General features: G+C 39.4%; 1 protein-coding gene across 2 annotated transcripts in view; it reads left to right on the top strand.

Annotated features, from left to right (window-relative positions):
• Positions 1-25,444, top strand: part of NKD1 (NKD inhibitor of WNT signaling pathway 1) — a 109,835-nt gene that overhangs the window by 70,869 nt on the left and 13,522 nt on the right. The window contains exons 5-6 of one of the 2 annotated variants that reach the window (XM_035543203.2): positions 17,339-17,445; positions 19,989-20,084. In XM_035543203.2, the coding sequence (XP_035399096.1) occupies positions 17,339-17,445; positions 19,989-20,084 (203 nt within the window). The remainder of the gene's footprint in view (positions 1-17,338; positions 17,446-19,988; positions 20,085-25,444) is intronic. The other variant, XM_035543204.2, reaches the window with a different exon arrangement.

Here is a 25,444-nt window from a genome sequence, read left to right as displayed (position 1 = left end):
TTAGAGTATGTTGTGCACACCAGATGAAACCCATATGTGACTTCAGAATGTGAATTTTGAGGTGCAGGCAGGATGCTGGAATAGACTGTGAAGGACTCTTCATGTTAAGAATGTCTCTCTTCCAATTCCTTACCTGTAAAGTATGTTAACAGACTATGTTTCTTGAAGCCTGTGTTTCTATCACATCTGCTTTACAAAGAAGGTTCCCCAGTATGTGCCAGTAATATAGTTCAATTTGAGCAGGTGCTTGTAGGCTAGTGTTAAAAACAACAACATGAAATAATTGCCACAGTGGAGTCAGTTTGTTATAAGTGTTTCAGTATTAACTTCACAGTTTTCCCCTCCCCTCATAATAGGGTATAACTGTAGTAAAGCGTGGTTTTAAATTTCCAATATTATACTTAGCACAGGATATTAAATGCCAGTATGGTAAATAATTTCATTTTTCTGTGTCTCGTTTCTTCCTTTCACTTGCCTCTAATTATTTCTTACTTTGTTGTGAAGAATTGTCTTGCATAGCACACAGAATCTACAATACCTAATATTTTCTAACTATTCAGCAGCTGTGTTGTTTTTATTAGACTTACTTTTAGGCTTTCCAGCTAAATGGCAAGGACAGTTTTACATTATTACTGCTGATCTGTCTTGTTTCTTATGAAGTAGCTGGGTAGTGAAGACGAGTTAGATATCAGCAGGTGGTCCTTTCTTTGCGTGCTGCCACTGGGGAAGAACTATTTTGTAGCATCTGCCCAGCTGGGAGGCAGGTAACTGTTCCCACCCTGCACTCAGGCAAACGCTGCTTGGTCCTCATCCCTGCTGCTGTCCTATCTCCAGGCTGCGCTTTCCATGCCAGGCAGCCATAGCCACTTCCCAGAATGACCTCTTGAATTGAAAAGATGCTTCTGATTAGCAGATGATACTGGAAGCTTGTGTTGAAGTAGGATGCTTTTGCCCTTTTTGTGTAACTTTGTACTTAGTACTGGTGTAATATTCTTGAATGATAGTGTTAGTATAAAATTGTGATATTGGCAAAAAGTTGCATCCTAGTGAATCTGCAACATGATCTGAGACTTTTGTTAGTGTACAGTTTTAATTCTGTGTGGCTAAAATGCAAGATGACCACTCTCATAACTCTTTTCTGGATAGAAATGCTTAGTGTGAAAATGCAATTAATATTCTAGAAAGGATATTAATCTTTCCATCTAAAATAACTTTCTGTCATTTTTTTTTACCTTGCAATCTTTACATAGGTATGGGTGTAACACATTTGTTTCATGTGTATACACTTATGTATCAGCCAGAAGCTTTGGTTACTGGTTTCAGAGACCAGGAGCTGTAACACACTGAGAAATGGTTAATTGGGCTGAGCTGACATAGGACACGAGTGACAGTAAAGACTTGAACACACCTCTACCGAGTACCAGGCAAGCATCTAATTACTAGCCTATGTTCTACCTTTATGAATACACAGTACGGATGGAAAAAAATAGGGGAAAAAAAATCTTGAATTAGAAGTATTATATATAGCATTAATTACTTGAAATGATTTAGGTCTTACCTTTCCTCAGAGCTGCCCATCTGTTTCCCAAGTACAAAATTGTTCTCCTCTTCTCTCGTGGTACTTTGACCTACAATGCTTAGTTTAATGTTTTGTTTTTGTGGGTTTTTTTCTTTTTTTTTTTTTTTAATCAGGAAAATGCTTGATGGAAAAAAAGAAACATTACTAAGATTTGGAAAAAAAAAGGAAAAGGAAAAGAAAAAAGCACAGCAGGTGTCACAGTTCTTTTGGGTTAGGGAAGAGTTATAGCCTTCACACTCAGAGACCTTATTGGAGAATAAATCTGAGCTCTTTAGAAGGCTCTCACTGAAAAGACAAAGTGGCAATAAGAGAAATAATTGAATTCCTTATTTTGTTTTACATAGCCAAGTTCATTACCTTTTTTTTTCTCTTTTTTTCATCTCTTAGCCGTCTGAGCAGTACAGATAAAAAGAACTCTCTTTGCTGGATTTAACTTCTGTGTTGTTATGTAAAGCTTGATCAAATCCTTTCGTTTTAACAGACTTAACTGGCCAACAGCAAAAGGCTCGGGATTCTGGGATTAAGATTGTATTTGGTAAGAGGACTGGTGCATTAGTGCATTCTTTTGAACTATAGAAAGAACAAAGTAAACATCAAAAGCATTAAGCCATGAGAGCGGATTGTTGACTCAATGTTGCTGCATGACAAGAGGTTAGAACTCAATAGTGGTGACTCTGTTTACTGAGTGGTGTGCAGAAAGAAACAGTTTGACCAGTATTGTCTATTATATTCAGCACCTGCCTTTGATTTTGCTGCTGGGCAAGTCACTGTAATTGGCAATTTTTAGATTTTTCTTACATGGCTGGTGATTCTCCTTGACAGAAAAGAAACCAATGGAAACCTTAGTCTCTTATTATTTTACAGTCTTTGTTGCCCTTCTTTCTCTATCACTAGTAATTCAAAACTAATTCAATCGGATAAAATTTTAATAGTGGATTCATTTGCAGCTTTTATTCCAAGTTCAGCAGTGCTTTCCCTCTTTGTTTCAGAGACTTCCACTTGCCAGACTTGGAGTACATGTGATGTGTAGTCTGCCGTGGCTGTGTACATACTTCTTATGCTCAAACATACAAATTTTCTTGTCCAGCAGTGTCTGCACAGGAAACATGAACTTCATCACTCTTCATATCTAGGATAAAAGAGTGTGAACTTTCCCTTCCTTGTAACTAGTTAGAATAGTAGTAGTTTGGCAGAACTGAATTGACTGGAGATGATTCTGGAAGTAGTCAAAAAACTAGCACAGACATTGGAAGATATTTTTCCATTTTATCTCAGCAGGGAAGCCAAAATGGCAGGCAGGAATTGAATGTGGCATCAAATAGCAAGTCGCTCTTCCGTCATGGAATTGCACAGGTGGCTCAGAAAGGTACCTGCTACTGGTGCGTTCAGCCATGCCATCCAAGTTGTCTCTCTTCTCTTCAAGGTACAAACAAGGTTTGTAATGAATCATTCAAGAGACCTGTTCTTGTGTTTTGTTTTTTTCTCTAGAATGATTTTCACCTGTTTTCCTCTTAATTTGGGGGAAATTTTTACAGCTAAACTGTGTAGACCAGGAGAGTTTTCTTATTTGACCATTCCATGTCTTTATGAAGTGAACTGGGATTTCCTCAGTCTTTTTACTTGAACATTTAGAAACTTTTCAAGGCAGACTGATTTTACCTGCCTGTGACATCTAAACCTGTAGCAGGAAAATCCTGCTCTGACACAGACTGGTTGCAGTAAAGAGGCAATTTCCTACTTCTGGCAATACAAGTTCTCTAGAGTCCAATGGGAGATAACTATCAGTCCACGTCAGCTGCCTTTTGGAGTTGAAGGTAAAGTCCTTAAGCTCACGAGACACCTAACTCATCACCCCAATTAGTTATGTGATAATATGATTTCTCATGTCACTGTTCTGAAAAGGATGACTTAAGTGTTTCTCCTAACTAGAAATCTTGCACCTCTGTGAGATCAGTCTAGTCCTTTACCTGTCAGACAAGCTGCCTCTTCTGCTGATAGCAATCTGTGCCCTGTTTCATTTGTCAGTCTAGCGTGTGATGTCTTGATTGTTATTCTCTTGACAGAAGACTGGAGATGATCCAAGCCTTCCTGGTGCCTTATGTGAACATGATATCCAAGGGTCCTGCTGAAAGCAGTGGCAGAACTTGACTTGAATCAATAAACCCATTTTTTGATATTTTTCCTAAAACAGACATCCAAACTGCTGTCAGCCTTCCATGCCGTAGATAAAAAACATTCCCCCTTCTGGTACCAGAAAGGACAAAATTATTCAGGTCATCTTTTTGCCCATAAATATTAGAGAGCCCTCCAGCAGAGTTCAAAGTACATGTTGTTGCTGAAAAAAATCTCTCTTTGATATCTGTAAAAGAGATACTTGGAGCACTTTTCACACATTTACAAGACATTACAGAATTTCTAAACCCTCAAGTGAGGCATACTGTATTTAGCAAAGCAGAATAATAATTAATTATATTCTTAGTATTACTAAGTGTTTCTCAAAATGTGTTACTAGTATGTCCAGTCAGTCTTTCATCTGTCTCTTCTCCCTCTGACCGGCACCCGGGGAATCTGTGGCCAAGCAGATATAACTGACTGTTTCTAAAACTGGTAATTGGAAGACTGCCTGTTGGGTTATCAACTCAAAGGAAGGGTGGCAAGGTATGGTACTTGGGCCCAAATTGTTTATAAGTTCATCAGCAAAGGAAAACTTAAACAATTTAACTAGTCTTAGCTAACTTTCTGAAATGTGTATCATGAAAATGCTATGTGCGTGCAAGACACTTTTTACCGCACTTTGTTAGTCTGTTGTTAGTAATATCTTCATATTGCTAACTATTGAAATAGTCTTTGTTAGCAACACCTTCATGTGGTCTGCTAGGCTGGGGTCTGAATGTGTAACAAAAAGCAGTTTCGTCAAACTTCACGTACCTTTCTAGTTAATGTCTTCAGTTATAATGGTTATTTATGCTTTGGAAAATAAACGAAATAATTTCCGATATATTATTTGCATGAAACATCAGCATATTTATAGAAAACACATAGATCGCATCTTGCAAACAGGCAAAGTTGCTTTCTCTGAGCACTGTTGTTATTACTCACCTAGTACTATTGATATAGGCTTTCCCTTTTCTGTCGTTTCTTAAACCAAACACCTATTCATCACTGATACTGCAAACAGGGCAAATAATTCTACCTGAAAAGCGCTTTTGTGGTCAGCCTGTGGTGGCTCTATGTGAATTCTGCATTTTAATGACTTGTTGCTAATCCTTTGCACTTACCATAGCTTTGCTGTACATGAGTATATGCTATGTGATCACCTCAGACTGGTGATCATCTGCTTGCTGGCTGTACTTTTTTCAGCTGCCAAGAGGTTTCTGCTGTACCCTTTCCTCAAAACAAAGTGAAACAACTCTAATCAATACCTTCAGCTTGAGGCTGCCCCACTGGCATCAGCCACCAGTGTCTGACACGCAGCTCGTCCCTGCCTAGGCTGGAAGCTGATAAGCTACTTACCGTGAGTTGGAAGGAGTACCAAGGAACATGGGGGGGTGGGGGGTGGGGGGCGGGAAGGAGCAGTGGAAAGTGCCAAAAGAAAACTGCTTAGTTTGGCAGTTAGAACAAAAGTCACCAAAGAACATGAGACTGGTAGGATTAGCAGAAGTTTTCCTGTGGTCATACACAGATCCAGGAAATTATAAAAGCAGGTAGGCTGTTTGCCATGAGTGGGAGGAAAATCTTATGGCATAAGGCACTTAATTTTTTATTTTTTTTTTAAATTGTGCAAGTGTTTCTTAACTTTAGCTGTTCCAGTTGAGGGGGGTTGGTATTTGGATCAGCAGCTTTTACTTCTAGAGCTGCCGTTTCAAGTGCAGCCAGGTCAGTAGTGATGAAAGACTGTTGCCATCCAATGGCTGTCTGTAGCCTGTGCACAATGAGTCAGTGGTCTCCAGGTGTTCCCAAATGGACCTTTACGGTGTGTCACAGCTCCCATCCATGCTGGCAAGCAGACCACAGATCGGCAGTGAAAGGTGGGCTGTTCTGCCACCTCGGAGGGCCAGCCTTCCCCCTTGCAGCCAGCTGCTGCCATGCGGAGGGGACGTGCTCTGCTGCCCGTGCTGGGCTTGTTCCCTGTGCATAGGGAATCGCTCTCTTTAGGTGGCAGCCCACCAGCTCCTACTGGTGCTGCCTAATAGCTTTTGGTAGATGGTGCACTTCGTCTACAGTCTGAGTATTTTGTTCTGGCTATTAATCCCCTGTGTTAGAGTGGGAAGATCCCACCTGCTCTAAGTAATAGTTACACATTGATCTCTATATTCAGATGATTCCCAAGTGCTGGAAAGTTGTTGTTCCTGAATGCATGCAAGTTCAAGGACACAATGGAAGAGCTGAGAACAGAGCCTGCATTTCCTGCATCTGTGCCTGTTCTTCTGTCCCTTACAACGTTATGGAGAGAGGGTTTCATAGTATAGTACATAACAAAACTCCTAGCTTACAAGTGGTCTCTGTTCTTTATGGTGGCTGAAGAAAGTCAAATGTTAATATTAATTTTGTGCAAAGTATAGAAAATATTTCAGTAGAAAACCAAGAAAATGAAAAGAGAAGTAAACGAGTACCTCAGAAGCAAAAAGTTGACATTTAGTGAACACCTTACACATGGAAAGCTTTTAGAATAATATTATATGCATGTTAGAGTTTTCCATAGTTTTTCCTTCTACCTAAGACTAGCATTTTTGTCTGCTTTCATAGAGAAGCTAATGCTGTTTTTGAGTTGTCATTAAAAAAAGGATCAATTAACAATAAGAGTATTCATTCCTTCTCAACTCCAGGGCAGTCATGAACTATTTTGCTAGGAGGCAAAATGTCTCCTGGGGGTGTAGCTGTTGAAAACCTAGGTCTAGATGTCTCTCAGGTTGCTTCTCTTCATGGTGCATGTAAGAAGCTGGAGAATCAAAGGGCAAAGGAAACAGCTTAGGAGATCTCATCAAAGGGAAGAGTACTCTTCATTTGCCTTCCACAGCCCAAAGGTGAGCACAGCATCCCTGTCGAGGCAGAGCTTTGGCAGCAGGCTGGTTGCTCGCACCAGTATGTGAAGCCTGAGGGAAGTTACCCTGTAGCAGGACTGAGGCAGGGGCAAGAGATGGGTGCCAGTGATGTAAGGCTTGTGCTCTTTGCATGAGACTTGAAAGTTCTGGGCCTGAGCAATCAGAACTTGCCAAATCTGTCTGGGCCATTGACGTTTCGCTCAGGCTGTCAGCCTCGTGATTCAGAGGAGGAGCACTGTGTAGGCATATCCAAGTGAACTGTTCATCTCATTCAGGTTGGGTAGTGATGGTCCTGAGCACATAGCAATGGGGGCTGGTACACAGCTTTGCGCTGGCTGCCCACTGCCTGGGTTGGTCTGGCAAACCCATCTTGCCACCCCGGGTGGGGGTTACAGCTAGCTGTGTCTCCGTGTCCTGCTCCCCTGCCTCTGCTGCAGTGACTTATCCAGGAGGCAGGGCTCAGGTGCCAAGGTTGCCATCAGATACACCTTGGCAATCCGATGGGCTCCGCAGCGACTGTGGAAGACAGCTGATCTAGTGTGCATGGGGCAGAGGTAACGCTACGATACTGTACGTGTGCAGCAGTACAAAAATGTTCTTGAACTTTGCCCCAGGACATCCACCACCAAGAACAAAGAATGAAATATGGGAACACGTCAGTTAGGAGTTCGAAAACAATCTCTCTGGAAACATGATGAATACCAGTGGTTTCATTTATTCTACTTGAAGAACAAAGGTCCTTTTTTACTTTTAATTTCCCAGCAATGATTATTACCAGTTATTTTTCTTGTAGCTTTGACCACAGTTTGTGGAGGTTTTATTAAACATGTTTTTGAAAAGTGAGTCAAAATGCCATTCTTCTCTGACTCTCTCGTGACTCTCTCTTTTTTTACCCATGTGAAACTAGAGCATATTTCTAGGCAAAGATATGGGGCCAGATAATACTCTCATGCTGGTGTTCATGGAATTATTCCAGTTTTTGCTGTTGTAATTGAAATACGTTTTGGCCTTTGCTATTTCAGAAGACAATATATTCGTTTCAAATCCATTGCCTTTACATAAAACATTAAATTCTTTCACAATACTGTATTCAGTAGGCATTAAGTCCTGCTTCAACTCCCAAATATTACTGAGGTTTCTCGTTCTCTTGTGTTTGCCTTGACCTTGACACAGCCAGGCAACCCAGTTTCAGAGTGCTCCGTTTGCTGGGGTTTTGGTGCCTTTCTGCAATTGGCTTTTGTTTGGTTCCCATGCGCATGCTCCTGTAAGGCCCTCCTAACTGGAGGGGCTTCATATCTCAGTGTGTCTCTGTGTCTCGTGTGAGCATACAGATTATGACAGGACTAAATAGTTCTTGCACTTCTGTCATGCATTCAGAAGCAGAAACCATCTAGCTGGCGTCAAATTCAGGAGCCGTCATTTTTTATAGCTGGCTATGTAGCTGCAAAGCTCGATAGCTGCCTGAACTTTCGGGCTGGGTAGTTGAGACACAACAACCTGTCATCCTGCCGAACCTTACAAACACACAAGTGTGTACATGCAGACGTATAGAGGCAATTTCAGTGAAAAGCATATTGCGTTTGCCAGTTGCTGTTCCAAATTCAAAGTGTTATCAGTCAGGGTGCTTTTGTGTGCTTCATACTCCACTTCTGCTGCAGTAGCTACAGAAACCCAAAGTTTTACCTCACCAGGCAGAACAAGTGCCCTTTGTTACCTAGACAGATTACAGCTTTTTCTAAAGTCTGCTCTTCATAAAAGCCCAGCTTGAACAGTGGAAATTCTGACTTGCCTCAGATACTGAGGAGACTTTTATAGTTTCAAGTAGCTCCAGGGTTATATTTTAAAAGTTGAATTTCATCACATGTTTCAAGTTTGGTGGAAAAAAAAAAAAAAGACATGATATTTTTAGCAGAAAAAAGTCCCCCCCACACCTTTTTTCTCAACAGATGTTTCATCTCAATCATACCCAAACCTCAAAGCACAAGTAGCAGTCAACCTTATTCTCCTGTGCAGAAAAAGATAAAATGTCATTTGTTTGGAAGAGTGTTTTTTTTTTTAACCACAACTAGTTTGTGAGTAAAAGCAAATAATAAGTGCAGCACTATGGGACTGTGGAAATGAACCTGAAGCAACATTTCTGCTCTTGAAAGAGCTCAGAGTCCTGCTGCTCTTGTTAGATGGAAAGTCCCAACCCCCCAGCCTACCAAGAAAATAAAAATACCAATAATCAGAATTTTCTTGCTTTAGAAATCTGATCCAGCCATCCCGGTCCTTTCACCAGTAAAACATGTCATATAAAGTGCTTGAGTTTGTACTGAAAGGGATTTAAAACTGTACGGGTAACAAAAAGAGAGAGAAAGAATAGAAGTTGTAAAAGAAAGTATCCAGAAGTAGAAGAGCTCCTAGCCGAGGAATTTTCATAGGGCTCTGGAGGAGCCGGGGAGCTTTGCTGTGCCTTGCAGCCAGGGCTGGGCATAGGGCTCAGCACCAAGGGGAGCCCAGGCAGCCCTGAGCTGTGTGTGCAAAAGATTTATTTAGGGGAAAGTTATAGTCCCTCCAAAGGATTTGTGTGTGTGAAACTGGAGTGTGGTACTGTGGGCCCTTTGGTCATTTCCATGAGCCTCTACAGAGGATGGGGCCATCCAAGTGCGGAATTTTATTTCTCTAGATGTTTTGCAGTATGTGATGTATCACCTCAGTACTATTCCTCACCCACATATGGATATGATATGATAAGTACAAGAGACCCGTGCTTGTGCATACATGTGTATTTGCTGGCCTGCTAGTCTCTATGTCACTTTCTAGTTGTACGATGTGTTGTGGATAAATCTTCATTTTCCCCCATCTCTCACAGTGAGATGTCGGTCTCTGCAGATGGGAACACTGAACCTGCTGTGAACATTAGCTATGAGAGAGTTGTCAGAGGTGCAACTGATTCAGCACAGCCAAAATGATATTGCAGTATAGGACTTCTTGCAGTATAGGACTATTTTTTGCTCCCAAAGCTACTTTTGTGAGGGTCAGAGTGGTGTTCTTCCTCACGGGAAGCTTTTCAGATGGAATGAATTTTACAGCTCAAATACCTTTATGGGCCCTGTTACATAGCAAGGTAGTGGAAACGAGATTTTCCCATTGAATATCTAAGTTAGATGGGAATGAGTTGATATCAAAGCCTACATTATTAATAGCATTACCTATTCTGTCTTCATCTGAATAAAAGGTCTCAGAGTGTTACTTTTTTCTTCTTTTTCTTCCCCCGTGAATCTCGGGGGAGAAAATCTGAGGAGACAAAAAAAAATTAGGACAGAACATCCTATGTGAACACACATATCTGCAGCTTACACTGAGAAGGGATTTTCAAAAGGAGAATTGTTACCAAAGTCAGTGTATAGCCATTTTTAGAGGGAAGAGGTCTGTCCTCCTTTGCTTTAAGTTAGAAATGGTCGCTTGGTGTCCATCTGTCACTGCTCTGCAACAGAATCCAGCGCTTTGCAGGCCCATTCAGAGCTCCAGGGACACACAACACCGTTAGAAAGGAGTAAGTGGTCCATATGACAGTGACAGTTCTCACTTAAGAAGCACTTACCCACATTAAATGACACAGATCGTTATAGCAGATTGTGTTATGTTAATGTGGCTTTTGATATGCCCAGCCATCAAACACAAGTCTTGCTGTTACAGGTATCATCCTGAACTGTTCTGACCAAAGCTTATGGCGATTTCCCCCCCCCAGCCTCCCCTTTTTTAAGTAGGGGAGGGGAGGGAGAAATGATCTTCTTTGATCTTCGATGAGGAAGGGAAGAAAGACTGTTCTGTTCGGGCTTTTGGCTAACACAACAAACAGTGTTTAAAATTTAACTTTGCTTAATTAATTAGTAATTCTGTTTAGTGTTGTCTGATCTTCATCCAAAAGGTATTTTGAAGCTTGAGAACTGAACATCAAAGTGTATTGGGTGAAGATGGTCAAGTAAGGCATTTAATCTGGCAGTTGTTGATGAAATACAGCCAGTTGGGGAACTAATTGGAAAAGGGAATCATAATCTGGCAAAATTCAGCAAACTCCCTCCCTTCAGCAAACTCACTCCAGAGAGAGTGCAAGAAATCTAGGTTTAGTGTTTAAGCATGTATGAGTTATACGCTAGTTAGCAGAGAGAGACTGTGTTGTCCTTTGTGCGTGCATCTGTAGTACACGTCCTTTAAAAAAAAAAAAAAAAATCCTGCAGCCTGACAACCAAAACAAGACACCAGACCTAACCAGAACCATGCTGTGATTCTACATCAGCATTTGGAAATACTTCCATTTATAAATATGAAATTATTGGGGTTGAGAATGAGAATTGACACTTTAGGGAGAGGTGGTAGCGCACAGACCTGTGAGTCTGAGTGTTATTTATTCAGGAGAGAAAATGCTGCATGATAACATCCAAGTGAACTTCAGTGTAGCAATTCCCAAAGGTCCTGGTGGTGTCTTGTCAGTTAGAATCATTATCTGATGCCTGAATGTTTGAAATATTTTGGGCTCTTTTTTTTTTATTATTATTTTTTAATTTTTTAAAGACATCACATGTTCTGAGTCACAACCCGTCTGTTCTATGCTTAACTATCCCCATGGTTGGGCACTGGCAGCAGGTCTTATGACACTTTTTTTTTTTTTTTTTCCCTCTCTGTGGTGTGTAATTGAACCCTTAATTTGTGCTGTGACCAGGAAACAGGGAAATAGAAGAAAATGACTTCTCTCCATATTTTCAGGTTAAAATATCTATCCCTCACTACTAGTATACAGCTTTTGCTAAATTGGTTTTGATTTGTCCCACTGGACGTAAAATGGACAATTAATTTCCCTACAGTAAGTTTCAGAGAAGGCAGCTTGATCTTTGTTGTTTTGAAGGGTGTGTCTAATTCATCAGCTTTAGCTTTCAGCCAGAGAAAGTTGAATACATGCTTTTGGCACTGACCCAGCACGAGTCTGTTTTTCTATGTGCTTGCTGTTCTGGTGGCTGTGGATCAGGAATGTTACTTGCTTCCTGGCCCTATTCTGCATGTGGGCATGAGCCACAGGAGAAGAGGATCTTCGCTCAAGCAAAGCTATCTCCATCAGGAATGTATTTCAGTCAACTCCTGTGGAATAAAACCAAAATGTGTGCTTAATGGGGGTGGTGTTTCTTAATTCATGGCCTCCAGGAGAACTTTAAAGTGAAATTTGAATGTGTATGTAATTGTTAATTACAGGACTTCTCAATAACTATCAGGCAGTTGTTATTGCTCGGGTGGTTGTGCAGTCAGCAAAGAATGTCAGTTATGTTTGTCAAACCTGATTTGCAATGAAAAAATTGTTGACAGAACCAGATAATTTAGACATTAGAGACTTCAGGAAAAACAACACAATTAATTCTTTTCTTGTCCCTTTGGTCCTCGTAGTATCTGACCTGAAGTTCTGCTGTGTCTGCTGGATCTGTAAATTGGAAGTGAGACCCTTGCCCTGTTGACGTCAATAGGAATTTTACTACTGAGTTCTCTCGGACCAGCTTTTTGACGTTCAATTCCACCAGTCAAATATTGCTACTGAAGTTCCATTTGAGCTCTTACAGAAGCGCTTATGACTTCATCTCCTTGTCTTGATATGTCTATTCACTTTTACTTTTTCCTTTTTACCCTACTCCCCCACAAGTCTCAGATTCTAGTGTGCAGTTTATTATTTTTCCCTGCGTACAGATAATTCTGTCCCTTTGTTTCTGGTAGTAGTTTTAAAGAATTGCTGGGAATCCAGTCTATCCGACTTGAGGGGAAGGCTAATAATATTTCACTTCAAAGGATTTTGTTTCATGTATGCCAGATGCTGACTTTCATAGATGGCATTTTTGTCAATTCTCCAATTTTTACCTTTGGCTCTGTTTCCTCGCAAAAATTACATAGTAATGACCCTGACGTTGAGATAATAGTCACTGGTAACATCCAGTCATAATTTGTCACTGTGGAGTTGCATAGCTTCTCCCATAGTTCTTCATTCTGAGTTAAGGCACTGTGATCTATCAAATACCTTTCTAAATGGCTGTCATCCCAAATAAGCTCTGAAGTAGTTCATCTTTAGCCTGAGTTCTCATAATTGCTGTGTAAATTCTGACTCGGTAGCTGTTAGCTTAGACGTGAGCGTTCGTCAGAGTTGCATCTTTTTTTTGCATCTGGCCGTGAGATCCTCTTAATCCTTTTGGCTAAAATGCTTGGTACAGTTGAAAAACAGTGAAGCTGTCCTTTGACAAAGAAGATAATTTGCTAAAAATCATAGTACTTTGCTTGAACAAGGGTTTGAGAAATCTGAAATGACAAGCCACCTGAGTGAGGGTGGAACTTTAAACAGTCACTTTTTGACCTGACTGCAGCTCTGTTTGGGCTTTCCATTTTTTTTTAATTCTTTATTCTCAGATGTAAGGTGCAGGTCAGTGAAGAATACTTTCACTGTCAGAAACCTATTGTTCTGTACTCACTCAGTATGCACAGCACAGCAATTAGTTTTACCTCATTTCTGGGATTTTTATTATTATTTTTATTAAATTTTTTTTTGAGATTCCTAAGGAACAGTTGGAATTATTACCCACTCCTTTTCAGAAGAATGAATCAACCTTTGAGGGAAAAATGTTGATTCTTCAGGGAGGAGCCTTAATATCTTTAAACTGGTGTTCATTCTGCCTTTCTCCCCCCTCCAATTATGAGCAATTGGGTGGTAGTAATTAACAATCTTAGAGAGAAACATCTGCTAGTACACTTAAGCCAGTCAGTTTGTTTTTCATGAAAGAATGGTATTTCACAATTTTTCCAAGTTAATATTTTCCCTTTATTGTCTTTCCAATTTCAAATATTGTCCAGACGCATTTTTATAGTGTCTTAAGGTTATAGAAGTGAATACAAGACCATTAATAATGAACAAGAAAAGAGAACATCATAAAGAAAACATATGCAGCATTTCAATTCATGAAAGATTCTGTTAGGGAACATTGTTTTTGAGAGCATATGGTTATTCCCAAGGGAAGCAATAAATATACATTTTTTTCTCCAGTTGTGGATTCCCACAACAACAGGGTAGGTTTTTCAGTGTATTAATCTATGTAGAGCCTTCTCTCTGTCAGGACTTATCTGAGTGAGGAGGTAAGTAAGTATTTTTGCACAGATGATATTTTGTACATGGACCTATTTTTGATGGCCTAGACTTTGGAAACACCAGTCTATTAATTCTCCACACTCCTTTGAGATAGCAATCTTGTCTGGTCTCGTTTAATATCATTGGCAGAGCTGAAAGGAAGTTCACATTGTGAATATAGCTGAACCTTGGCATGCAGCTCACTGGTGGATCTCTGTTTACAGGCTGCCAGTTTTAACTGTCCCAAGCAGACATTCTAATTTTATTTATAAGTAGGTTCAGCATGTGTTTGTATCCTTCATGAAATTGAGAGCATGTTAATAGTCAAAACTAAGTATAGAAACAAGACACCAAACACTTCTGCTTCTTGGACAAAACAGTTGTACTCCACTCTATATATATGCTCATTGGGTTTTGGATAAGGCACATAAGGATATATGCACAGACACATTATTTGATCACTCATAAATATTACTTTAATACCTCCATATTTGCCTTTAAACTTTCCTCATTTAGACTTCATTTTTCTTTGCTGAATGAAACTTGACATCAGGATGAGATCACCAGATTTCCCCATTTCATCTGAGCTCCAAAATGAATAACTGATTTCAAAGGATAATTCCCTGGAGCAGCGAGGCCAATGAGTTCTTCAGATCAAAGGTCAGCAAAGCTCAAAGAGGATAATTTCTGGCATACAGTACTTAAACTCTCTCAAGGAGTGTACTGCAAGATGTATCCCCTCCTTCCCCAATAGCTGAACTCTTGTTTTTTGAGAGGACTAATTTGTCAGAGCACATTTTTCCTCTGTTACATAAATTATACATTAAAGTGAAAGCTTCCTATCTGAACACACATACTGTACATCCAGAAAGGTTATTAAACATGCCAGTGGAAGGGCTGTTCCTGAAACCAGAAGGTAGGTCCGTGCTATTGGCATTGTTCTTCTCTGAAGCACCTCATGGCCTGGAGAGCTCTGGTGCTCCTTGCACACACCAGTAGCTTTCAGTGCAGTGCAAAAGCAAGTGGTGTATGTCCTGCAAAAGATGCTTCATTTTGACAGAGGAGGAAAAAAAAAAAAAGAAAAAAGAGAGAGCTTTGGTGCACGGAATAGTCACCTTGTGCAAGATCTCCTCCTCAGTGCCCTAAGACCAATGTTTGGGATGCTGTCCCTTAATGGATGAAAGACCACTGTAAAAGTCTTTTGAACATTATATACCTTTATACCTTTAAAAACATTTGTGATAAGGTAGGTGTATTTTTTTTTCAAATAGTTGTCTACTGTTCCAACAAAGCTAAGGGTCATACCAGCCCAACTTTCATTTATTTCACATTCACTGGAGCCAGACTATGAGGGATTGCAAAAGTCCCTCACACAAATATTTCTGTCAGCTTACTTAGATTTGTCAATGTGAGGAACTGGTCACTGGTACAAAGGAGCCACTCAAAATCTAGGGCATGTTTAATAGTTATGAAGAACCGCTGTTAATGTGACTAGTTGTCATGAAGGACTTTTCATTTCTTTTTGGTTTTGGAATGAAGCAACAGGGCTGACCTAAGGTGGATATCCAAATGTTGTCTTTTTTTGATTGTGTTATGGTGGGTTGTGGGTGTGTGTGGCCTTAGCTTTGAATTTCCAGAAATATGGAGTGGTATTTATGGTCAAAGTGAATATAAAACATATGGCCTTCTTCAGATACACTTCAGAGTTCTGTATTATAAGTAATATTTGTTATAATATGTGTCTTCATTATGGTAAGCACTGTACAAAACCAAACAATCTCTGCTCATCCAGTACTACTATACTAAATGGGCAAGAAAAGATACTGCCATGAAGTGAGCTTTCTTTTTCTTCAGCTGGCCTTCCTGCTTAGCTCAGGTTTGGTATAGGGAATTCTAACATAGCCTGGAGTAGAGATCAAAGTCTATTACTGTGTGAGTATGGGTATGATAGAGTCCATGTCTACTTGCATTTGTACAAGGCAAATTACATGTCCGTGTCTGGAAGCTGGCTTTAGTATAAACTCCACAGCTGCAGGTAAATATTGAAGTTAGGAAATTCCAAAGGTTCATGTTTCTACCTCATTCCCCCCTTTCCTTACTGGTTCTTTTATAGGATGCTACAGTTTTGAAGACCAAAACCAGTAATGCAATAGCATTAAATTTAAGCAAAGAAATGAGCCCAGAAAATGTGACACACTGCAATGTGGCAGTGTGACTGCTGTGGCAGAAACCTTAGCTTTTGGAATTTCTGAGAGTATAAAATTATGGGAAGGTGAAGAGTTTTTTGTTTCTTTGTTTGTTTGTAGCTAATTGTTCTATTTTTATCTGTGAAAAAATATTGAAAAATATCTAATGTAAATGTCTTAATTTTTAGCATGTTAGTGCTTTGCTTTCCTGGGAGGGTGCTTGGGAGGTACCTCAGTAGTGCCAAACACCAGCTGAACCACAGAGTAAACTGAGTTTGAAATGGCTTATTCTGACCTGGAGGGAATCATGTCTCTTTTTTTTTTTTTTAAGGAATTTCAGTTTACTGAACTGGCACTTACATGAGATCTTACTTACAAAGGCATCCCCAAGAAACATAGCATTAGAATAAAGCATTTGGGTAAATGCGGATGTTGCAGCACAAGAGGAAAATGCTGACTTTTAGGCCTAAATTCTTGTAATGCCTTTTATTTTGGGGGAAGAAGGCAGGATTACTGCTATGGCTAATGAAGTACGGGCATAGCATTGTTGGCTGAATCATACGGATGCAAAAAAAAAAACATATCTGAAAAGTCTGAGAGTAGGGTTAAAAATCTGTGTACATTTTCATACATCTGATGAAAATAATTCTATATTCATAGTTAGGATTTCATCAAATGTGGTACTGAGTGCCTCTGTCGGAGCCTAAGCTATTAAGTTCCTGGGCATTTTTCTGTTAATCTGCATAAGAAGTATATATATCTTTCTGATATGTTATTATATGATATGCTGTGATATATGTCTGATGTTAGTATTTTGATGTCCTTTATGAGTACTACTGAATTATGGAAGTGCAAATGTTTTAACTTGAAATTTAGGTGAGATACACTTTTTCATGCATATTAAAAAAAAAAAAAAGCAACACAGTTTTAATCATTTTGGCAGGTTAGTGTTACCTTTTAGGAAGGTCATAAGGTTTGTGTGTATTTGAAGAGGGTAGCTGGAACAGAATGGGGACTTCATTTCAGCTTCATTACTCTATTCACTGCTGGTGAATGCAATATGCTTTTGCAATATGTCACATACTTTCAATATTTTGCAAAATTATTCAACTTATTTACAGTAACAGTACTGCTGACTTATATTTTCGCAACAGTTTGTTTGAACCTCCTGTGACTCTAGTGATATTTGTAGAAGAGGCTGTGTACTAAAAGCTGTTGGTAGGTTGTCTGCTGAAATTATTCCAGATGTGAAGTGAACACAAAAGCAAATCAAGTATAATGATCCTCTCATACAAGTTTGCTGAAATCAGTTTCACCCTATCTATGAAGAGAAATTTGCAAATATAAGACTGCTTTGACGTTTCCTTATAAGTGCTTATTCTTAAATATATTTTTGCAGTGGCTTTGCCTCCAGAGAAGACAGATGGAGTTTGCAGTGGAGATGAAAAGAGAGCAGAAAAAGAAAATGACACACGCACAGGTTCCAAGAAGCAACTAAAATTTGAAGTAAGTCCTCTGTATTCTGAAGTTACACTGTATTAACATAATTAAGGTAGAAGAATAACTTGTGGATCAAATAGTGCCCTCTGATGCATGTTTATATCTTCTTCCAATTGTAACAGGTAAAGTATAAGTGGCACAAGTCAGTGTCTTACTGTTGGTGGTGTTGTTCCTTTAGACTAGTACGTTTATTTCCAGGTTTGGAGCAGATCAGATTATGATGACTCCTTGGTAGGCTCTGAAATGTATAGTAAGAAGAGGTGTTCATTGTAACCCTCTATCCTTTCAGAAATAATTTATTATGCTATCTGCTATGTTATCAAATCTTTAAATTGGCTTTTGTGGACTATTTCATATGGTTGCGTAGAAGATATTTGTGAAAGCTTCCTTAGCCATCAGATTTCTGTGCCTGGGCCTGCAAAGTGAAACATCCCTCATATACTGCAGTGGAAATCCATCAGATGGCAGGAGAAAAAGGATCCTGGGTGGTAATAAGTTGGATGGTCTTCCTTGCATACTTAAAAAAAAAAAATAATAATAATAATAGTCATAAAACTGCCAAACATTGTGCACAGTTGGCAAGTTTGTTTGTATAGAGAGTGATTTAATAAATACGAGTACTGAAACATGCTGTCATCCAGGTAGAGCGTTGTCTGTCTTGGTGAACAGAAAGATACTCTGGCACTGGCAAGAAACAGCACGAATTTTCATCTCTGCACTCCAGCAGATGTAGCAGGCTTCTACCTTTCAGCACTGTCAGCCTGTCACAGTAATGAGCTTTGCATTCCTCAATTGTTATTTAAAAGACCACGCAGCCACCTTGCAGCATGGCTTGTGTGTTCATTTCCTTCTCTAGAGCAGGCTTAGCAGTCTGGTGCAATTTATTTTTTACTGTTTTAAGGCTGATTAAAAGGAGGTACTGTTCCCATAGGCAGTTCAGGCGTCACTAGATGCTTCTGGAGGGAGGTGACTTTCCCTGCCTTTTTTTGCACAGCAGTAACTCTTTTTCTAGGCACATTTTATATTCTCCCTTGAATAGCAGAGATTTGCAGACAGGAAAGGCATGATAAATTGCAATTAACAGTGCCTTGATATTAGAATGTTGGAGGACACCTGTCAACATGTTTGGTGCCCAGTGTAGCTGGAACTGCACCGCAGTGGCAGAGTCTGTGTTTGTTCCCAAGTAGTTCTTGGCATGCCATAAAGGTTAGCACTTGGTACCAGGCTCTATGACTAATGCAGGGAAGATTGCCATGGCTCTTGACTAAGCAGAGCACATCCTCACATAAAGATGTTATGTTAGGCAGTGTGGGACAGGGAAGGATTAATGTGTGGCAAGGAACCAAGTATTGATATTTTTTCCCCTTGTTCTACAACTGAAGGTTTTCCAACTATGGCAGGTAGGGGCTAAGAGATCGGTAAATGTTTAAAAGGTATAAAAGAATCAGAAAGGCAAGTGTTGAGACAGGAGTCTAGTTGTGAGGTGAACGCCATCCGGCTTTTAAAGGTGCTGGGAATGTTTGTGTAATCCGAAGCGGTGTTTCCACAGCAGAGTGTGGGGCACTTGGCAGCTTTCTGCCGGGCTTGTTACAAGTGAGGGAAGACTGCCTTTGAACTCAGCAGGGGACATGGGGGACCGGGAACTGCTGTAGGGAATTGGTTTCAAGTCAGAAGATCAACCAGGTATTTTGAGCTCTGTCATGCTGAAGCTATTTGGAGCTGTTTATTTTACTTACATACAGTGGCTTTAATTTTAATTGCACTGTAACTTTTCTGTTTCGCCTTGTTGTGGCTCAGGATTATTCTGACTGCACATGTCTTGAGAAGAAGCAAACAATTTGCACCCAGGTGACTGGAGTCAGTCGAAGTGCATCCTTTGTTCTCGACTGAAGGCTCGGTTTTGGTTTGGGGATTTTTTCCTGTAACAAATTGCTTCTTCCAGGCTTTCCCCAGCTCACACTCCCCAGCAGAAAGACAGTTAGAATCAGGACAGGGCTCCGCTCCCAGGTCTCTGCTCCCTGCCAGCTCCGTGGTGTCAGGCCACACTAAGCAGCAACCTGTGGTGTGGGCAGCCAGCATCTGCAGCCAGGACGGGTCTCAAGGGGGGATTTGTGCCGTGTGCCCATTTCGTGTTCGTGACTACTCCTGGCGCTGTGGTCTGCTGCCTCACGCTATGAGCCTGTTTCTGTTGTCTTTCTCTTCCTGAGTTAAGCTGAGTTTTCTTTCTCTCTTTTTAAGGGAGAAATCTTATTATATTCCAACAGCTTCAGGGAGTAGTTTTCTTGTACCTTTTTGTGTTTTCTACAATGAAGTAGAAAACATCTCACAGATTCCCAGCAGCCTGGCCCAAAGGAGTTAGGATTATCATGTTATTGTGATGAGACATCTTCAGTGGGGTGGATGCCCCCCAGGACATATCCTGAAGCTTCCTCCCATGAGGGAGGGAGGGAGGAAGGAAGGAAGAAAGCAAGCAGCCTCCTTCTACAGAGTCTCCTCTGCAAACAGGCCTTTTGCTTTAGGTAATCAGCTGCTCTTTGCATGTTTCTTAGGAATTGCAATGTGATGTGTCTGTAGAGGAAGATAACAGGCAAGAATGGACCTTCACACTGTATGACTTTGATAACAACGGAAGAGTCACACGCGAGGTAAGCAAAGTGCAGCTGCCCCTTTGTGTGCAGCGTTTGCTAACAAGAGAAGTGTTTTATAACAGGAACTTTTTTTCTTCTATGAAACAGAGGTGTCCTGCCAACTTAAACAGCAGTTTCCATAGACCCTTCCCTCCTAGAAAAAATCCCACCGGTAGTTTACTGTTTTCAGATGAACTGTACCACTTTTAAGCTGGTTGTTGTTAATATCTGGGATTAGCCTTTTAAAAAATAGTACTGGCATTTGAGGGGGAAAATATCTGAAACAACTGAACAACTAAACACATTGTCAAAATAAACCCCTGCAAATGTATATTGTTCTGGCTTCTATCCTGCTTTTCAGAGTTAAGCTAACCAAATAGCAAAGTTGCTTTCTGAAATCCTTTCCATGTAGGACTAACTATACTGTTCTGTTGTTTTCATGAATATTAGGCTGATCTCTGCTTTCTTTAGTCTTTACTCTCTAAGTATAAATGGTTTTGATGATACTTGCTGCAGGACCACAGTGAATGCCTGTCAAAGCACACCTGTATGTATTTTTATTTTAATCGGGATGTCTTCAAGTTGTATTTGCTGCACAAATAAGAAGCCAAATAACAGGATGTATACATAAGTGTACAGTCCATTTTCAGAACTATTTCTATCTGGATAGAATGCAAGTTCTAGAAGAGTGTCTCTTATTGAGATTTACCACAGTGTGCTGTCATTGATTTTTGGTGAAGCATGTTTACTGGCTTCCATGCCTTCAGATAATCAGCTGAAGATTGACAGTTTCTGCCTCTGTGGGCTATTACACTCATATCTATGGAAATTACTAAGAACTGATGGGAAGGTATAGGGTACATACTGAAAGTGTAGTGACATTAGACCACTAAATGAGGGCAGACATTTCTCCTAGAAGACTGAAGCAAATATCTTTCAACATTTCTGAACAAATTGCCAAATGGTGGTTCAACGTTTTTAACATGTGTTTGAGCATCATTTCTAAGCATTTTTTTTTATTGTTTCTATTCTGATAGACTTTGAATAGTCAAATGAAATCTGTGCCCCTCATACAAGGCAATAGGCAGATGAAAAGTTACAGGCCAACCCCAGAGTTTCCAATGGGAACAGAAGCTGGAGAGAGAGGGCAAGGAGGAGGAGAAAAAAAGTCTGTTAACATAAGAGGAACTCACACCAGAAAAATTAAGTAACTTGCCTGAAGTCTCACAAGAACCCAGTGGGAGATTGAACCCAGATCTTTTGAGACCCAAGGCCAAGTCTTCGTTACAAGATTATGTTGACTTTCAAGAATGGGGGGAGGGAGAAATGGACAGACAACAAAAAACAACAGAACCCAAACCCACACACATGGGTGTCCTTTACATGCAGGCATGGAGTTCCCAATAATGTTAGTGGGAGTTCTGTGTGGTGAATGTAACAAGAATATGCTTTTAAGTGTGTATACAATAATTATTTGTGATTATGTGGTACACCAAAGGGCTTAATTTGACTGTACTTAGAAAACATGTTACAGCCAAATTCTACTTCTCCCTGGTACAAGAGCAGACTGCAGCTTAACTGAAACCAAATATGTGCGGGGATTGAAAATTATACTACCCTGAGGTCTGGAGGTTGCTATATTCAGGCTTGAACCTTTGCCAAAAAAAATTCTTTTAACCAAGAGACCAAATAGGTTGATAATTTTCAGCTCTTTACATGTGACCAAAGATAGTAATAATACCGTACACCATTGCAGAGTTTTCCAGTTGCGTTACTTCTTTTGCAAGCTGTTCCAATGTCATTTGTATAAAACATCTTGTTGGCTTTCCTTTGTTGAATCCAGATGCAATTTAAGAGTTGTTTGTGCAAGAATAATGAATGATAGCTCATAGATGATGTTGGCCACAAAAGAGGATTTTCTGTCTCTTCATATGATGTAGAATTTCTCATTCTGTTAGGCTCTGAGACACTGGCAGTCAACATAGTGGGCTTGGTCCTGTAGTCTGTTAAACAGTTCTGCTCCTGATCCAGCAAAGGGCTTAACAATGGCGGATGTTAAAAATGTGAATAGTTTCAATTAAAATGAATGGGACACATGCTTTGAGTTAAGTGTGAGGCACATTGCTGGATCAGCGACAGAACGGACAGTCTAAGGAAGAGGGCTGAATTGTACTAGTGCCATTTAGTAAACTGAAGTTTACTAAAAGCATTCAGCAAACTGAAATGCTTTCAGAACTGGTCAGCTTTTCTAAACAAAGGTCCAGTATTCTGTGCTTAGTGTGGACCTTTTCCTCCTCCTTTGAAAATTTCACTTGACTGTTGTGGATTTACAGCTGGATGAAATGAGTGAGATGAAATTTCTTAAGTCAGTTTTCTATCTGTAGATTTTGTAGTGCTTTAAAAAGAGAAGTCAGTGTTATCATCCTTGTTTTTCATGTTGGAAAAGTGAGACACTGGAAAAGGAAGTGACTTGTCCATCCACATCCATTTCATTTGATTCAAATTCATTGTTAGACTTCATGTTTAGAGAGTTTCTAAATGAATGCACAGTGTAAAATCAAGTTTGTAAGAGGCATGTAGGTGGGGTGCAATTTTGCAAGTGGACTAAGTGCTTTATTCATTAAAATGTTTAAAAATTGTAAATAAGATATGGATTTAGTTACTGGATAAAAATTCCCGTGGGTTTTACACAATGACAAATCACTGCAAGAGCTTTCAAATTCCATCTTGGTGAAATTTCTTCTGGATCTTAACAACATCTTCAGAACTTAATACTGCTTTGATTTTCTCCTAGAGTGTGTATGACTTATTCCCTAGTTCTTATAATTAGAAATTCAGATCTAGTCATGCTTCTTGAAGGGATACACCCATTATGAAAGCATAAGTATTGGGATAGCAAATTAGAAAATTAGCATTAGTGTCTTTTCTTAAAATACTGCTTTTTCTGTCATAGAAAATGACTGTTTTTCATTCCTTTTGGTGTAGTAGGCGATAACTTTTCCTGCTCTACTATGTATATTACAAAATTTGGCTAATAATGCTTCCCTTTGTTTCATAGTCCATAAGAGGACAATTCATTATGTACTGCAGGCCTTTTTAGAACTGACAGCTGCACTGTAATTATCTTCATACGGATATTTGTAATCAGACTTGAAACTTGGATAATTTAACTAATGTGTTTTGATCCATGAGGTTTTATATTGAGCTCTCTGAATGTAATTATACTTCATAAACACCAGCCATTTTTGTGCAATCAGTTCTTTCTTGGAAAATTTAGTTTCTTCGGTGAGTGGCTGAATAGAAATAAGCACACAAAAAGTTGTCAGGAGTATAAAAAAAATGGTGTGAGGGGATTTCTTCTCTTCTGGTTGTTGAATAGATAGCAAGTGAAGCTGCTTTCAGTTTCCAAATAAGAATGATTCAAAAATTTACATGATCAAACAAAGCTGATGTTGCAGTAGAAACATCCTGCTGTATGTAAAAATCAGACTACAAAGAAAGTACAGATAAGACATTTGTACTTTTCTTTTTCTGAGGGAAGGGTAATGAACTGATATTGCTGTTTCTCTTCATGCATTTTTAATGCTAAAAATGTTCTTTGTATCTTACATTAAATACCCATTTTTTTCTTTTGTTTCCTATCTTTTTTTTTTTTTTTTAGTTAGTTTTGCTTGTATCTTCTTATGAGTGAAAAGGCATGAGGTTATTTCTGCATTCAGAACTCAGCACCAAATCTTTGATTTGGAGAAGGATACTAACTTTTCTGGGGCTAGCATTTATCAGCCTGACCCTTGACTTGAAAGTTGCTGTTTTTCATTTGTCACTATTGCATTAATTCATGATAAAGAAGCACCAACAGAACCAACAGAGCCATGGCTATCTGTATTAGAGGGACTGTCATATAAACCGTTAGATGTGGTGGGTTTGCACAAGAAAGAAATATTAAGACATTACTTAATTTTTTGGTTTTTGAGTTGAGTCAAAGGCATCTTTCCCAGACATGTTATAAAGAAGCAAACTGATTTGTTCCTCTCAGTGTTTTTTTTTTTTCTTGTGCAAATATCCCATTCTGTTAAATTGCGCTGTAAATTCGGCTGTAAAAGCCTCTTAGTTTCCTCTCCAGAATCTCTAGTTTGCTAACTAGTTCTGTGATGATAAGCTACACTAACACTGGGGTAATATTCATTAGAAACAAAAAATTACTACCTGGAATAGGGACTATCTCAGCAACATGAGTTCTGTAAGGAATTATGAATACCTAAATGTAAGGAATGATACCTACTTAAATGTAACTTGCGTTTGTTCTTTTTTGTGGACCCGCTACTTTCTCTGAAGGTTCTAAATTCCTGCTGATCTCTCGAGATCTGTAAAGAATTCTGCAAAGAAACGCATGAGTGCAACATACACGTGTGGCCTATACTGTACGTTTTTTAATATTTCTAATGCAAGAATTTCTGGCAATCTGTTAAAGTTGCTCTTTGTAATATGCTTTTTTTGTATTGGCTGCTTGATAAAATAGGATGTGAAAAACATAAAGATTAACACTGTTAAATACTTCAGCCCTGGAAAAAAACAACTGTAGCATTCAATAAGCAAGACACAACTAAATCTGGCTATGGCATTTGCTGGCTGTTTGGATACTACAGAACAAAAGCCTTTGTTTTTCCCCTTGTGGAAAAATATCATAGTTTCAGTTTTCTTACTTGATTAAAATAGCTATCCCAGCAGAAATTGTGTGCACTAGAAACCTTTCAGAACTCATTTTGATTCATATAGCTGAATTCCTCACTAAATATAATCAACTTGCTATAACGGAGAGAAACCTTTATTTTCTTACTGCTTTTTCTCTTTACCCATTCAGAATAGAAGTTTAAAAATCCACAATGATTTTTAAGTAGAAATGTTTTAAAAGTTCTTTTAAGGGTAAAACTCATATATTTAGGAAAGTGGGAAGCAATAAGAAAAATCCCTTCTTTATTTTTCATCTAAAAAGGAGGGACATTTGAGAAGTGTGGGATGGAACTTTGTAGGGGAAGTGCTGAGCAGTCTTAAGCAAAGTCATTGCAGAATCACACGACTAGAAATACATTGTGTAGAAAAGTTGGATTCTTTCATAGGTGATCTCTGAGACGTGCTCGTTAGTGTACCACAGGAGAGAAAAATTGAACTGTTTTTTGTTCTTGATTCTTGACAACGAATTTCTTGAGGATGGTGAAATGCCCAAGCTGGTGGGTGCAAGGCAAAGCTCTGTCAGTGGATTCAAGCAGTTCTTTAAGGAATTTAAATACAGATAATGTTCAGTGGGACAGCTTTCAAGGGGAGCATAAATCACCCCAGTCTCCTGTCAGGCTACTGGAAGATGAAAATTCTTTGGGGGG

The sequence above is a fragment of the Cygnus atratus genome, chromosome 12 (genome assembly GCF_013377495.2).
Source record: "Cygnus atratus isolate AKBS03 ecotype Queensland, Australia chromosome 12, CAtr_DNAZoo_HiC_assembly, whole genome shotgun sequence".
Classification (NCBI taxonomy): Eukaryota; Metazoa; Chordata; class Aves; order Anseriformes; family Anatidae; genus Cygnus; species Cygnus atratus.
Note: the sequence above shows the minus strand (reverse complement) of the source record. Positions and strands in the feature narration are given on the sequence as shown.